Raw genomic sequence first — 17796 nt, 5'->3', positions numbered from 1 at the left:
ATAATTTTTATAAACTTCTAAAAATTTTGACAAAATGTCAAAAAAAAACAAAACACTAAAATGACAAATGTCAAAATTTAAGGAAATTTCGATATATAATTTTTGAAAAAAAATTGACATTTCAAAAAATAAAATTCAAAAACATGTACATATATAGAAATATCCAACATTTAAATCCAAATTTGATGAAATGCTATATTCAAAATCACTGTTTATCAAATCAAAATTATTTAGTTATTTAAATCAAATTAAAAATCAATGCTTAAAAATTTGAATAAATGTTGACATGTAAAAAAATTAAACGTCATTTGTCAGTATTTATGAAAATAATTATATAAATAGATTTACGATTTAGATTTAATTGATTAGCTTACCAAATTATTTTGGAAACCAAAACTTCATCAAAACATTATAGATCAGAGATCACAATAAAAAAGCGGCATATTGAATTTAAAATTAATCATAAACAAAATTTTCACATTTCACAAAAAAATGTTTAACGACTTACTTCAATAAGAAGCAAATAAATTAATTATTCCAAGTTATGTTATAGGCAATATTGCCAAGCAAATTGTAGATACAAAACATTATTGTAAAATAAATATTATCATATTATATTAATTTTGGACCAAGAAGGATTTATTTTGACATTTATAAATTTAGTGCATATTGGATATATGAAATTGACATTCACTATTTTTCAATTAAATGCAAATGTAAAAAATCTAATAATTATATAAAAAAATGTATATTTAGATAAAAATACTGCGTTGATTTAGACTAAAATTTAATTTATTCTTTAATTAAAAAAAAATGACATAAACAAAATTAAAATAAAGAAAACACTATGATGCGTTGGAATTATTTATCGGAGTGTAAAGTAATTTGTGTAATTAAAATATAAAATTATTATTAATATATCAGTTAAGATATATTTTGATTGCCATCGCAAATGCTAATCTTACAGGAAATTGTAACCTCTTAAATGGAATAGTACAATCTGAGGGTATCATTGGAATCTGACAAAAACAAACTAGACAAACTAAATATTATATTATATTATATTAAATTTAATTAATTATAAGAAAATATTTTGACAGTTATAATTAATTTGAAATAAAATGCAAATGTCAAAAATCAGATCTTTATGTAAAAAAATATTTATTTCCACAATATCCCTGTGTTGATTTAGCCAAACTTATGAATTTAACAATTATATAATTATTCATTGATGACTTAAAATAATTATTAATTTATTAACAAATAAATAATATTTGAAAGAAAATTTTATTGACATATATTATTCGACAAAAGTATAATAAACAAAAAACTATGATGCGAGTGAATTAATTTTTGAAGTATGAAATGTCAAATAATTTTGAAAATTATAACAAGTTTTTAACTATTTGTCAAAGAATCAGAGTCCAAATCTGTTAAATATTTAATTTTTGGCACTTTTATTAATTTTTTATTAACATTAACGTTTTTATTATCCATTTAACAAATATTAAAAAATGTTCAATAAAATTATATTTAAAAAGTTATACACTGCGATTTATAGAACAAATTTATTTTCAATAGCTCAATTTATTTTATTGCATTTAACGGTTATATAGTATTTTTAGTCATACCTGTAGATGTGGATGTATAAATGAATGATTTTTTGTTTATTCACGACTAAAACATTGATTTTCCAAATTTATCACACAAAAATCATCATCTGCCTTTGTGATGTATTTATTGTCATACCATAGAATTGAAAATTGAAATCTTTTATAAAGTATAACAAATTCAGAAAAATTGATATTTAGCATGCGCGGTAAAGGTACAATATCACCTTGGATTTTTCTACCCAAAATAATTACTTCGATAATGTTGCTTATAATTTTTATAATTTCGTACCATATTTTAAAGGGCTTCTAGTATTTAAATATCTAAATTACATTTTTCTCACTGATAATTCAATATACATTGTTACTTAAGTTCATATTTGAGGTGAATTAATTTGTCAAATCCTGTTCACATGTGTTCTATTCATCCTGCGATCAACAAAATTATTGCTCTATGAATTTTTTTACTGTGCTCCAATTTACTTGATATTTTGGAAATAGGCTAATCTTTATCTTAAGTTCAGAAGTGAAAACAATTTGCACTCCGTCACCATCCACCGCATTAATTGGATTACTACTCTTTTAATTCTGATTTTATCAGAACTTGTAATACACTATTTTAAAGGTGATTAAATGAGCTACAACTTTTTCTATCTTTCAAATGCCTATCCAGAATATATTATAAAAATTGAAGATGAAGTATCAGCATCTACAATAACTAGCAATATTACTCCAGGTGAGACATATACTCCAGATGTTGGTTTTGATTTTAAAAGCAGTTCGGAAAGTTCACAAAATACTTCTCATATAAAACGTGGTCCATATAGTCGAAGATATAAGGCTCCAAGCTATGCCTTAATGTGCGACAGATTTGCAATTTCTGATAGAGTTGGTTCTGGCGTGGTGACAGCAATCCTGCATGACCTGGGCGTAACGGATGATTGGGCCAATCCTGTCATTATGGATAAAAATAAAAGCGTTCGTGAGAGGCAGAAAAATAGGCAAGCTCTACACAAACGATATGATTCTTCTGAATTAATAGCATTTTCATTCGACGGCCGAAAAAATGATTCTATTACTATGGAAAAAATCGATAAGAAGTTTCACCCACGAATGATTAAAGAAGCGCACTTAGTTATTTTAAAGGAACCGAATTGTCAATTGTTGGGTTACACAAAATTGGAAAATGAAGATTCGGAAAGTAAAGTAATCAAATTGAACGAGTTTTTCGCCGATAAAGGAATAGCTCTCGATTCTTTGATAGGCATATGTTGCTATGGTGAACCAGCAAATACAGGCGTGGGATGAAAAATGGGATTTTACGTCGATTTGAAATTCAGTTAAACAGGCCACTGCATTGGTTTGTGTGTCTTCTCCACTTTAACGAACTTCCACTTCGCCATTTATTTAACTATTTGAAAAAATCATTGACCACTGGACCACGAACAAAAACTGGAATATTAAGCAAACAAATTGAAACATGCGAAAATATACCGGTGAGTTATAACATATTTACTATTTTTTGATACCCTATGTTCAAATTCAATATAATTTATTTTTTCTTATGTACTTCCAGCCGGTAACAGACTTTGAAACAATCCCACTTGAAAATTTGGCTGATTTAAGTCCTGCTGAATCGACAACTGACTCAAGTTATTTAATAAAAGTTGCTTCTGGTGAAGTATCGACAGACTTAGCTAACATGAAACCAGGGCCAATAGCACATTCCCGTTGGCTCACGAAGGCTAGTAGGTTACTTCGGTTATATGTAACTACTAATAAGCCATCCAAAAATTTGAAAATTCTGGCAAACTACGTAATGAAAGTATATATTCCAATGTACTTTAACATTAAATATTACAACTCTGTGGTGTATGGTAGTATATTATTTTATAAATTTATTATCTGGACGCAATATTTAGACTCGAATTTAAGACAAATTGTGAACAATGTTGCTAAAGAAAACGCATACTATGCTCACTCGGAAAATATTTTATTAGCAATGTTGTTTGATAATAAAAAGGAAATACGAGATTCAGCTACAAGAAAAATCTTATATTACCGTAATAATGTGGAAGACCTGACGCAATTGAGAGATTACAAAACACCCGAAATAACTTTCGAATGCACCGACTATACTAATATGATAGATATGGATGATTATTCAAATATATTCGAACCAGCTTTACGCTAAATATTCCTCTACTACAATATCTACAAAGCAATGAATGTCCATGGAGTGACCCTAAAATTTCGGTCCACATTCAGGGAATTGAGAGACATGTTTAATTACTGGCTAATGTATCAAACGTTATGACAGCGACACTACTATCTCGTGAAAAGCATCCTCGACTGGAAAGCAAGCAAGATTTCAGATATTAATTTATTTAAATTGTATTAGCTAAATGTAAGAAATTTTAATCTAAATAAAAATGTAACTTAAAGAAATAAAAATGTTGTATTTAAACCATGTCATGTAAATAAATAATAGAATAAATATATGTCATTCCTAAAAACCCAAAAACAATATTTTTCTACAAAAGTAGTTTGACCTGTTTCGATGCAAGATTCTAGATTAGGCTTACTCGCTAATGTTCTCTAAAAGTTTACTTGATGTAGTCTGAGGTACCCGTAAGTTACTGATTTTAAAAAGCCGGAAAATGTTTTTAACCTGTTTTGATGCAAGATTCTAGGTTAGGCTTACTCGCCAATGTCCCATAAAAGTTTACTTGATGTAGTTTGAAATTATATATAAATACTGAATATTTTGTTAAAAAAGAAATAAATATTCTGAATATTTTATTATAAAAGAATCGAAATATTTATAGTTTGGAAGTTACTAATTATTTAGAGTATATTACAAAAATTAAATAAAAATAGCAACTTGCACATTGACAACTTGCACGTATTCTGCAAATTGACAACTTGCACGCATTTTGCAAATTGACAACTGGCACGCATTTTGCATTATAGATAACTTATACATACTTTGCTTATTAGCAACTTGTACGTATCATTTAATTGGTAACTTGTACGCATTTCCAAGAAATTTAGCAAAAAACATTCTCCCTATTTAGAATTTAATGAATTATATCATATATTTATAATATAAAATATGAAAAGTTTCTCTTAAAAACATATATTTCGTAAACTTACAAAATATTTATAATTATTTTCTTAGCATTATGGTTATTGAAAGAAATAATGAATATTTCTAGTATTGGAATTTGTCGATAAGTTTTGATTTACGTGCTGACTTACGCGCGTTGTACAAAATAGCTAAGTAGATACCGAAGAAGTGTCACATGTACAGCATGTACAAGTTTTCGACTGTCAAGCCTACTGATTGTGGCATGCTGCAATGCGACGGCTTAAAACTTATGCTCTAATAGCGTGGGGTGACGTCTAGCCAACATGACGAATCCCCAAGCCAAGGGCTGAGTCTCAACGGATCGCAGCGTGATAACTGCTCTGCCGAGTACAACACCCCGCCAGGTACCTAAGTCGTTTACAAACAATTCCGAGTCTCTACATCGAACTAGTGACCCATGATCGACCGCTATAGGCAAGACAGATGTAACGGACGGATATCGCCACTGTCCAGTGCCTCATTCGGCTAGAAATGGCTCGTGCGATAAACGGCGTGTGCCGAATACCTAATAAATCACATTGTATTGAGCCTTTCGACTCACGAGACTCTTAGAGATATCGTTGCTTACTTTGTCTAGAAAGGATACGGCCTTAGAGGCGTTCAGGCATAATCCCACGGATGATAACTTTGCACCACCGGCCGCTCGACCGAGTGCGTGAACCAAATGTTCGAACCTGCGGTTCTTCTCGTACTGAGCAGGATTACTATCGCAACGACGGTTCATCAGTAGGATAAAACTAACCTGTCTCACGACGGTCTAAACTCAGGTCACGTTCCCTATTTGTGGGTGAACAATCCAACGCTTGGCGAATTATGTTTCGCAATGATAGGAGGAGCCGACATCGAAAGATCAAAAAGCAACGTCGCTATGAACGCTTGGCTGCCACAAGCCAGTTATCCCTGTGGTATCTTTTCTGACACCTATTGCTGAAAACTCTTCAAGCCAAAAGGATCGATAGGCCATGCTTTCGCAGTCCCTGTGCATACTGATCAACGGGATCAAGCCAGCATTTGCACTTTTGCTCTACGCGAGGTTTCTGTCCTCGCTGAGCTGGCCTTAGGACACCTGCGTTATTAATTGACAGATGTATCGCCCCAGTCAAACTCCCCGCCTAGCAGTTTCTTCGAATCGGATCACGCTAGAGTATTGTTGGCGATCGGCGCAATGCCTCACACCACTCTGATGCGCTTGGCTCTAGAAAACCGTGACAGTCGGTTCGCAAGTTTTCGACGCACGCTTTCCGCCCAATCGGGTAAGTAAAGAAACGATGAAAGTAGTGGTATTTCACCGACGTTATTACTATCTCCCACTTATGCTACACCTTTCATGTCTCCTTACAATGCCAGGCTAGAGTCAAGTTCAACAGGGTCTTCTTTTCCCGCTAATTTTTTCCAAGCCCGTTCACTTGGCAGTGGTTTCCCTAGAAAGTAGATAGGGACAGTGGGAATCTCGTTAATCCATTCATGCGCGTCACTAGTTAGATGACGAGGCATTTGGCTATTGCCTTTTTGTGTGACAGCAGAAAGTTTGCAGAGTCCATGTGCCACACTCCTCTGTTATTTAAGGTAACAGTACTATATATCACTTCAGATGCGTTGTACTTCTCCTTTATCTGGGCGTCCAAACTCTTATAATGCTCTATCTTGCGTTTATGAGCTAAATCCATGTCTACGTTGCTCCCAACGATTTGTGTGTTAATCACAATAGCAGATTTTCCTAGCATCGCTATAAGATCAGGTTTACGTATTCCCTCTGGTGTTTGGAACAGTGGCTCCCATTCGACACGAGAGTGTCTTTTCTCGAGAGCTCTTTTGGCGTATTTGGTGACTGCATTGTGCCTCTCAATTATTTGTCTATGACTTCGATGGCACTTTTGTAATATGTGATCTAGAGTCTCTAGAGCGTTGCATCCTGCTCTACAAAACCTATCTTCTCGGCGACCTCTCGTGGTTCGGCTTCTGCAAGGCATAGAATTAATTCTAAGACGAGCGTTAATGAAGTCCCGGCCTGATAGGATTTTTGTGCCATCGGTAACCCACCGGTGTTGCTGGGGGACTTTGGATGACTTCGAGAGCGCCCGCCCGTCCAATGGATAATGGAGGAACTTAGCCCATCTGTCATCTAGCTGTTTAGCGGAACCATTAATGTTCCCGTTGTCAGACAAGCGTTTCTCACAATTCTCAACCTCAAGCTGATGGAAACTTGAGTCTGGCCATCCCAGGTTCATAAGCCTTCCCTTTCTTCTTAAACGTACCAACCATCTTAGAGATGGGAGGGATAAGCCCCCATCTCTATCTTTGGCATAGAAATAAGCGTTGGTCGTGTCAGTCGGTAACCTTAGCCATGATCTTACGGCTTTTCTAATTATAGTGTCAAGGCTTTAAAAAAGGCCAAGTGTTGTGTTCCCTAACGTCAGCTGGTGTAACAGTTTTGGAATACCGACTGTTCTTAATGCGAACAGTCGTTGCTGCGGTTTTAAGGGAGCTTTGGAAAGCTTCTCTATGATGTCCTGCAATTTTTGCCATAGGTCGCACATTTTGGCGCCCTCTGGAGTGAAAGATACTCCGAGATAACACCAAACTTCCACCGCAACTGAATTTTATGTTATTATCAACGCATGACTTTTTGACATGTGGCACATTCCTGATAGCTATTGTAAAAGATTTGGCGGTGTTGATGATAAGGCCGCATTTTGAGAGAAAATCATTGGCGTGGTCTAGCATTGTCTGAAGGCCTTTTTGTGACGACTCGGCAAATACCAGGTCGTCAGCGAACGCCATGATGTTTAGTAATTTTCCCTCTATCACAACCCCGATCTCAGGAGGGGAGCTTTCAATGAGCCTATTCATAATTAGATTAAACAGGACTGGCGATAAAGGATCTCCTTGTTTAACCCCGCTCCTCGGACTAATGGGATCCGAGTGCCAGTTATCTCAACGGAGTCTCGTCCAGCTGTTCTTATATGTGTGCTCTATATACTGTGTGCATCTACTTAAGAGAGTCATAATTACTCCCGCCGTTTACCCGCGCTTGCTTGAATTTCTTCACGTTGACATTCAGAGCACTGGGCAGAAATCACATTGCGTCAACACCCGCTAGGGCCATCGCAATGCTTTGTTTTAATTAGACAGTCGGATTCCGAAACCCTTCTCCACGTCAGTCTTCCAGGGCCTCGCTGGAGTATTTGCTACTGCCACCAAGATCTGCACCGATGGTGGCTCCAGGCAGGCTTACGCCCAAACTCTTCTGCGCACACCACCGCGACCCTCCTACTCACCAGGGCGTCAAAACGAACTATTATGAACGTTTCTCATGCCCTGGCGGCCGAGTATAGGCACGACGCTTCAGCGCCATCCATTTTCAGGGCTAGTTGCTTCGGCATATGAGTTGTTACACACTCCTTAGCGGATTCCAATTTCCATGGCCACCGTCCTGCTGTCTTAAGCAACCAACGCCTTTCATCGTATCCCATTAGCGTCGTTTAGGCGCCTTAACTCGGCGTTTGATTCATCCCACAGCGCCAGTTCTGCTTACCAAAAGTGGCCCACTATTCACTATTCAAGCAAGCCAGAGATCTCACGCATTTAAAGTTTGAAAATAGGTTGAGACTCGCTCATCGAATGCCAGCTATCCTGAGGAAAACTTTGGAGGGAACCAGCTACTAGATTGTTCGATTAGTCTTTCGCCCCTATACCCAGTTCCGACGATCGATTTGCACGTCAGAATCGCTATGGTCCTCCATCAGTGTTTTCCCTGACTTCGACCTGACCGGGCATAGTTCACCATCTTTAGGGTCCTAGCGTGTACGCTCTGAGTGCGTCTCTTCTCGCAATGAGAGTGAGACACCTCGGGATTGCAAGCACGCATCCGTAGATGCGGTCCGTCATCCCTCAGTTTACTTAAGCAAACGTTTACGTTCATTGCGCCTTTAGGTTTTGTATTTCTTAATGACTCGCGCACATGCTAGGCTTCTTGGTCCGTGTTTCAAGACGGGCCCTGAAAGTACTCAAAGCAATAGAATCGCTGACCGGTAATAGAGTCCGTTCGAGAACACGGTAGCTAACAGCTTGTTTTTGAGATTCATTTAATATTTTTAAGTCACTTTGAAACCAAAGTCTATCACAGTTTTTTCAAACAATTTTCGTGCATTCCTAAACAAATTGAAGTCTTTATATGGAGTTCAAATACTTCGACTTTTGCAAAAGATTCAAAAGTGCAGTTCTTGTCACATTATTAGTTACATTATATGCAGTATCATTAATTTGCAATTGGCGTGATGTAGGTAGTTAATGTATCAGAAACAGTTACAGCAGTACTTTTATTTAAAAAGATAACAGAATAATATGTTCAAATGTGAATAGGTGTAGAGTTTTTCAGGAGTCAAATAGCAAAAAAAGATTCTTACTTATGTCAATGGTGTTGACATATACATCTAAATTGATACCTGGCTCAAGATTTTCTAATAAATTGGCTGTAACCGATTATTATTTTCCTACAGTTGTTTTGTTTGACGATGTAATCTTGATCAGAGTTTGTAAGAGGCTTTGAACCTGCATCAATATTTATAATTACTATTATAATAAATTAAAATTAGTCTTCATAGCCATCATAAAAGAGAAACATGTAAAGTTTTTTTAAATTTTCAATAAAGAAATATTGTTTTTACAATTTCACTTATCATGTAATTGTGTTTGTAGAAATTCATGTAATTGAAATTAACATACGTTTATTGACTGCTTATTTGTTTTGACTATTTGGCTGGCGATACAGTTTCATTCTTTGAGCAACTGTAGTATCTGTCTTACCTACAAAATATTTTCCATTTTAGTAATAACCTCAAAGGTATATAGTAATCTCGAATAACTCGAATAATACAAATTACTTCAATAAACTTACATTTATTACGCAGCGCAGATTTTTCATTTGTTTCATTATTTCCGATTATTTGCATTATGATTACGTGACAAACTTCACAATATACAATGACCTGAAAATGCTAACAGTATGGCAAACAATACAAGAACGCGCCTTAATCCATAGAAATAAATTAGAGACAAACCCAAACCCAATAGTTGCGGACATCCTACTACCGCATGATAATAGTAGACTGAAAAAGATATGGCCATTGGATTTTGTGCAAACTAAGATATATCACCGGATTATCTTATATAATAATTTAAATGTACAGTTTAGCTCATAGAAATTATTTTTGTATTTTTGATTGCTAAAATAAAGTAAAATGAAAAAAAAACTTTTGCATGATAGTTACAAAGTCATTATAAAGGGTATGGGCGCATTGCCATACAGATTTGGCCTCAACCTGGTATTTAAATAATTTATACATCATTTTATAGGTCTATTTGATAAAAACCGATATACCAATTTTCAACTTTGTACCTCGTCTTATGGCCGAGATATCATTGATAACATGCTTCTCGTGGCCCCTTGTTTCAAACTCACTTTTTCGCGTAACCATAAAAGATATCGAAAAAATTTTTACGTGATTCTACTCACATTGACTCAGACCACATTATGTTTAATATTAATTGTAGAACAATCGTTTATTATTAGCTGAAAAAGACAAAATGATTTTTCAATTGATGTTTTCGGGTAGTGCGATTAGTTGGACCACTTTCTAATTAGCGTTATTCTAAAGCCTAATGTTTTTTTACTAATAATTTAATAAACATTATTACTTTAGTTCAAATCTTAGGTGAATTGATTTCTAAAATCTAGTTTACATGGCACTGTTCAATCTAAGATCATAATGAAACAAATGAATTTTTGACACATGAAACAAAATTCAAAATCATTTTTTTAATATTCTTTTGAAATATTCTTTTGTATTTAAATAATTTACTAAAGTCTAGCAAAACACAACATGCATAAGTTTAAAAAACTAATGTATATGCAATTTTGGACGTATTGTGTTATTGTATTGTATTATTAAACTAAATTATATATTTTCTACTGCCAAACATATATTGTATCTTATATTGTTTCAATTTCTGGCACATTTCAGCTGGTTTTCAGAAATTATATTGTAGATATTACATTTTTCTTATTTATAATCAGGAATATGAATAATTATTATACTAATATTGTCTAGGCTCGCTTAAACTAAATTCAAATTTCAAGTGAATCGACATTTTTGGCAGATGACAGTTCTCATGTGTCAAAATGTTTTCAATGTCAAACAATGATTTTTTGCCTTTGCAATTTTTTATTTCTACAATATTACTTGGTAATATTACAATATTAGACACGTTTTGAAAATTTTATCTCGATAAAATCTATAAAGATTTATTAAAATCTGTGTAACCGTTTAGAAGGTGTATCAATGCATACATCATTACAAAAGAATTGTATATATATACGTCGAACAAAAAAATTTAAATGTAAATAAGCTTCTGCATATTCATAAATGTTTTATTTTGGAAGTAAGTGGATATTTTACTTTATAGACTATCAATGCATAATGAATTACATCAGAAGTACCCAAGACAGCATCCCCCGTCTGGAAATTCTGCACTTATTAATCCTGCGGACAGTGTTGATCTGTATCAACTTCCACCACATTTTGTTGAGGGTATTTTGGGTTTAGGTAAGATTATTATTATCTATACACGTGTAACCAAAATTAGTTCAAGCTAAGAATTTTACATTTTCGACTTGGTTTTATCTTTCATGTTATGCTTAAATCAATCGTTGATAATGAAAATGCATGTTTATAATCTAGTATTTTCACATTTTCAGGACTTGAATTGCAAGATGAAGTTGATGTGAGGTCCGTGTTGCCAGTCGAATCAAAGAATATATCAGAGATCTGTTTTACAAGTGTAAACTTGGACAACTCTCTCGAAATAATTGATCAAGCAAATAGATCACATTTATCTGAGCAAATAATTAAGCTTAGTCCTGCAAAGCTAAAAATCAGACTGAATTCAAATATTTCAGATATGAACAGTAATATGAAAGATAAGAAAAATTTAAAACAATACGTGGAGAACAAAAGCACATGCACTGTCGATGAAGTACATAATAAAATATCAATGGATGAACAAGCGGATGCCAAGTATGTGAAATAGCATGAATATAAATTATATAGAATTTATGCTTACCTGTAACCTATTACCTATGATCTATAAATTATTTGACCTTTTGATATATAAGAGAATGCTTCAACATAATTATAATTCTAAAAATAAAAATCAATACAAAACAATGTTATCTGAAAGTATGCGAAGTTTTAAACACACTTTTGATTTAAATAATCCAATTATTTTATATATTGAAAAAAATGTTGACCTGAGAAGGTTTGCTGAATCTGTTTTTATTTATTTAAATTCTGGGTGCGTAAATAAGAGAAGTTGTTCTTCTTTGGTTTTTGACATCTATCAAAATTCAATTAACGTATGTAAGTCAGATTTTTTCAATACTTGAACAATTTTCTACAACTTGATAATTTCTTTTTCATATTTCGAAATATTTTGATTACTTGATTACACTTCTAAAGTTCTATATATAAATATATATATATATATATATATATATATATATATATATATATATATATATATATATATATATATATATATATATATATATATATATATATATATATATATTATATATTATATAATATATATATATATATATATATATATATATATATATTATTGTCTATATTCTCTATAATTAATTATTTGTCAGGAATCTATAAATTAAAATAACAACACGGTGCAGTACTCTTCATAACCTTTATTCTATATTCTCACTAGTCCGTTCTACACGTTAACTCTATATCACTCTCTCGCATCTCTTCCGACTCGCATACATTCACTCCGTTCGTACTGTCACTATTGCCAACTGCACACACACACTAAAGTCTTACCAACATGAACATTACCAACCGCACGGGACTGTCATGATCCGCGCCATATTCAAACATCGATTCAAACATTCACACAATATATTTCGCTAACAGTTCGGCCAAACCTGACCCCACAATCGCCCTCGATTGACTAACAAAATCTACTTAGCGAAATATACCAATTCACATCATAATACATTATTTTACAACCTTTTACCTTACCACATTACAACAATACAATATTTCATTTATTTATTACTGTCCTTACATTTACTGTCTTTAATCACTTATTGCCCTTACGCACTCATAGTCATTCTGCACTATTCATCAACTGTTATTATTCACTTTCACAAATTGTCATTATTCACTTTCACGATTTGTCATCAACACTCACTCCAACGCTTCACCTAAATTTATTAAAGTTTCTTTCTACGCTTACTAAAATAACTGACTAATCCTAAAAATAATCGTAACTGTCTAAATGTCTTTGGAACTGGATAATTTATCACTACACTAACATTATTGTCACAAGGTCTAATGCCATCCTTACCAACATAACACCTTAAATAGACCGTGTGTCTATAAACAAAACTATACTTTTGCATTTTCAACTTTAATTTGTTTACACTCAATGTCTTCATATGCTTAATTACCTCCTTGCTTGATGTACTTTGGCAAGCAAACAACTTCACAAACTTCGACTCTCGCGATAACATTCTGGCTGTCACTCCACTGAACCAGTAACTCGTCTTTGATCCATTTATTGTACGATCTATTCCAGCATGCCCCAACTGCTCATGTTCAATCCTAATTATATTATCCACCATTTGCTCTTGCTCACACCTCTTGACTTTTATCTCCTCGACTGGGTTTTGCTTTAGAGCCAACACTCGCTCAAATGAGTTTTCTTTCTCCACCAATATTTTATGACATCGACTGAGTGTATCGACATGTTGTATCCTAGCTGCACTCCGATGTTCCAACTCATAGTCGTAATTCTCTTCAATCCTTTGCTGCGACTCCACTTCTAAAATGGTTCCTACATCAATCTCAACCTCCTTATCAATATTTTTGTCACTAATGTCAATCACCAACATATTATTATCATTCTCTTTTCGCTCACTAGTCACCTTTTTCCCTATGTCAATATTTAAATCTTTATGATTGAGCAACATCGTCGTACTGTCGGGCACCTGTTGCGCAGGCTGCACCGATTGCTCCTCTCTACTATTATTTCGCCAACAATCTTTCTGCGCGTGGCCTAGCTTTCCGCATGCATAACACACGCCTTGCGATTCCATCCTAGGAAACCCTGCTGACTGTATTCTTTCGGGCTGCACCAAACTAACGGCCCGTTCCGCTGGCGTTAGCTCGTTCATAACGCTCAATAGCGTACCCAAATCCTGGAAACGATTCATTTTTGCCTGGGCCTGAAGTAGCGGGTTGTCAAACTCATCGATCATGTATGCCAACATATCGCCTTCGGTAACATCCGCCCTGTTGCCCAGCGCCGTCTTCTCCTGGAAGTAGGAGCTAAAGGGTTCCTGCCTCCGCCATCTCCGGGCCTCGAACTTTCTCATCCTCGTCATGCGATCTTCGCTGTTCTGAAAGAAAGCTGTCATCGCCCTCTTAATTTCGTCGTAGGTATAATTGGCGTACTCTGCCTTGCTAAAAAACCACGACTTAGCACCTCCTGTCAATTTAGAAATCATTAGTACCGTCATCTTCCTTTTAGTCACGTCGTACTTATCGCGTACGGCTCCAATACGCTTGAACCATGAGTTCACACATTGTTCCGCCGAACCTCCAAATTCTGGCAGCATTGCCAACAACTCACTACTAGTTATATCCTCCACTTTATCACTATTTGTAGATTTGATTAAATTTATAAGATCTGTCAATGAAAGCAGTCTCAGAGCTTCCGACGCCATGCTTTCTTTATTAACTCCTGTAGCCATTTTATTTTTAATCTTTAAATTTCTCCACAATCCTGCATTTCTCCACACCCTTACTGCACCTTAACTAAATAATATCGCTAGCACGCCTTGCTTGCCATATTTTTACTATACTGTTCACCTTAGTCAGCCACGTGCTAACCTAACTTTTATACTTTTCGCCGAAACAAACACAAAACACCACAAAGAAAAACACCACACTTGGTCTGATAGCGTCGCACACCTGCTTACTATCACAACCCTCGTAATTATTAATCCACCTGATTAATAATATACGCACTTGTAATTATTGGAATCGCCTATTCCAATAACAACCTTAACTAAAAATCACACACTTGGTCTGATAGCGTCGCACACCTGCTTACTATCACAACCCTCGTAATTATTAATCCACCTGATTAATAATACACGCACTTGTAATTATTGGAATCACCTATTCCAATAACAACTTTAACTAAAAATCACACACTAATTATCTCAGTAATTATCGGTAATTATACCGGTAATTATCCCAGTAAAATCCCACTTCTGAAACTATTGTCTCTATTCTCTATAATTAATTATTTGTCAGGAATCTATAAATTAAAATAACAACACGGTGCAGTACTCTTCATAACCTTTATTCTATATTCTCACTAGTCCGTTCTACACGTTCACTCTATATCACTCTTTGTTTCCGACTCGCATACATTCACTCCGTTCGTACTGTCACTATTGCCCACTGCACACACACGCTAAAGTCTTACCAACATGAACATTACCAACCGCACGGGACTGTCATGATCCGCGCCATATTCAAACATCCATTAAAACGTTCACACAATATATTTCGCTAACAATATATATATATATATATATATATATATATATATATATATATATATATATATATATATATATATATATATATATATATATATATATTAAATTTTTATAATTTTGATATTGAGATATGTGAGATTCAGTCTTCAGGGCAATACGTCAATTAAAAACTTGTATGACTTCTAAAACATTTTTATTGTTTCCATACGTTTCGATACATTATTTTGTGTCATCTTCAGTGAACTGTAGTTTGAAAGCACAGATAGAAATTAGTAATTAAAACTAATTTATAAGAAAGTGATATGGTATAAAACCTTACATGTGATTGTAGTAATCCACTCCATGTTTTTATACTATATCACTTTTTTATAAATTAGTTTTAATTAATAATTTTTATTTGAGATACATCAAACAAAGAAAAGGCAAAAAATTATAAAATAATCTTTAATTCCAAACGTTTCGACAGTCCATTTAATGTCATCATCAGTGGATCTAAAAACAGTATAAAAATTAATATAACTAGGTAATTATAAAATATGTGGATTGGTATAGAAACTGTAAACATAAGAGAAAAATTAACAGAACAGCAACACTTAACAACGGTCACGGTCAAGTCTCGTTTTTTTACAAAAAACTCCTTTGAACTTGTCAACAATCTCCTCGATTCCGTTATTCCTGATAATTCCTTATTGGGTAGTCTAGACGTAGGATCCTTATTCGCTAACGTCCCCCTACAATTAATTTTAGATGCCATCACTGCTAGATGGGACGAAATCTCATGTCATACAACGTTATCTTTTACTTCATAGTTTCAACTCATTGAGCAATCTTTCCTTTACGTTTGAAAAAGAACAAGACAATTCTATCAGCTTTTTAGACGTAAAAATTATAAAAACCACAGACAATCGAATTATCACTAATTGGTTCCAAAAACCTACTTGGTCGGATAGGTATTTCTACTATCATTCTTACCACCAATCTAGCATGAAGATGGGCACTATTATTAATTTAGTCGACCATGGCATTCTACTCTCAGACAAACAATTTTGGCTTTCTAACTTATCCCTCATCCGCACGACTTTAATCAACAACTCATATCCACCGCACCTCATTAACTCCGTCACCACCAATAGACTCAAAATTCTCAACAGTGCGAATTCTTCTTTTTCCCCAGTTAAAAATTCAAATGACAATAATTTTATCGGTAACGTTTGTCTAGCATATATAAAAGAACTTTTCTCAGTGTAGAAAAAAACTTTTCCATAAGGGTAGACATCAGGTTAACTTGCAATATAAATTTAACCCTCAGTTCCCTTTATTATTAATATATATATATATATATATATATATATATATATATATTAAATTTTTATAATTTTGATATTGAGATATGTGAGATTCAGTCTTCAGGGCAATACGTCAATTAAAAACTTGTATGACTTCTAAAACATTTTTATTGTTTCCATACGTTTCGATAAATTATTTTGTGTCATCTTCAGTGAACTCTAGTTTGAAAGCACAGATAGAAATTAGTAATTAAAACTAATTTATAAGAAAGTGATATGGTATAAAAACTTACATGTGATTGTAGTAATCCACTCCATGTTTTTATACTATATCACTTTTTTTATAAATTAGTTTTAATTAATAATTTCTATTTGAGATACATCAAACAAAGAAAAGGCAAAAAATTATAAAATAATCTTTAATTCCAAACGTTTCGACAGTCCATTTAATGCCATCATCAGTGGATCTAAAAACAGTATAAAAATTAATATAACTAGGCAATTATAAAATATGTGGATTGGTATAGAAACTGTAAACATAAGAGAAAAATTAACAGAACAGCAACACTTAACAACGGTCACGGTCAAATCTTGTTTTTTTACAAAAAAACTCCTTTGAACTTGTCAACAATCTCCTCGATTCCGTTATTCCTGATAATTCCTTATTGGGTAATCTAGACGTAGGATCCTTATTCGCTAACGTCCCCCTACAATTAATTTTAGATGCCATCACTGCTATTTGGGACGAAATCTCATGTCATACAACGTTATCTTTTACTTCATAGTTTCAACTCATTGAGCAATCTTTCCTTTACGTTTGAAAAAGAACAAGACAATTCTATCAGCTTTTTAGACGTAAAAATTATAAAAACCACAGACAACCGAATTATCACTAATTGGTTTCAAAAACCTACTTGGTCGGATAGGTATTTCTACTATCATTCTTACCACCAATCTAGCATGAAGATAGGTACTATTATTAATTTAGTCGACCATGCCATTCTACTCTCAGACAAACAATTTTGGCTTTCTAACTTATCCCTCATCCGCACGACTTTAATCAACAACTCATATCCACCGCACCTCATTAACTCCGTC

The 17796-nt window shown here is 33.9% G+C and overlaps 1 protein-coding gene across 1 annotated transcript in view; it reads left to right on the top strand.

Annotated features, from left to right (window-relative positions):
- Positions 1-17796, top strand: part of LOC113371414 — a 292058-nt gene that overhangs the window by 94510 nt on the left and 179752 nt on the right. Inside the window, exons 6-7 of the mRNA XM_026612042.1 lie at positions 11227-11366; positions 11519-11837. Of these exons, the coding sequence (XP_026467827.1) occupies positions 11227-11366; positions 11519-11837 (459 nt within the window). The remainder of the gene's footprint in view (positions 1-11226; positions 11367-11518; positions 11838-17796) is intronic.

This window comes from Ctenocephalides felis, unplaced genomic scaffold (genome assembly GCF_003426905.1).
Source record: "Ctenocephalides felis isolate EL2017-DRISC unplaced genomic scaffold, ASM342690v1 CF-g0.4_SCAFFOLD_01492, whole genome shotgun sequence".
Taxonomy (NCBI): Eukaryota; Metazoa; Arthropoda; class Insecta; order Siphonaptera; family Pulicidae; genus Ctenocephalides; species Ctenocephalides felis.
The sequence above is the reverse complement of the archived record's forward strand: the minus strand, read 5'-3'. Positions and strand labels throughout refer to the sequence as shown.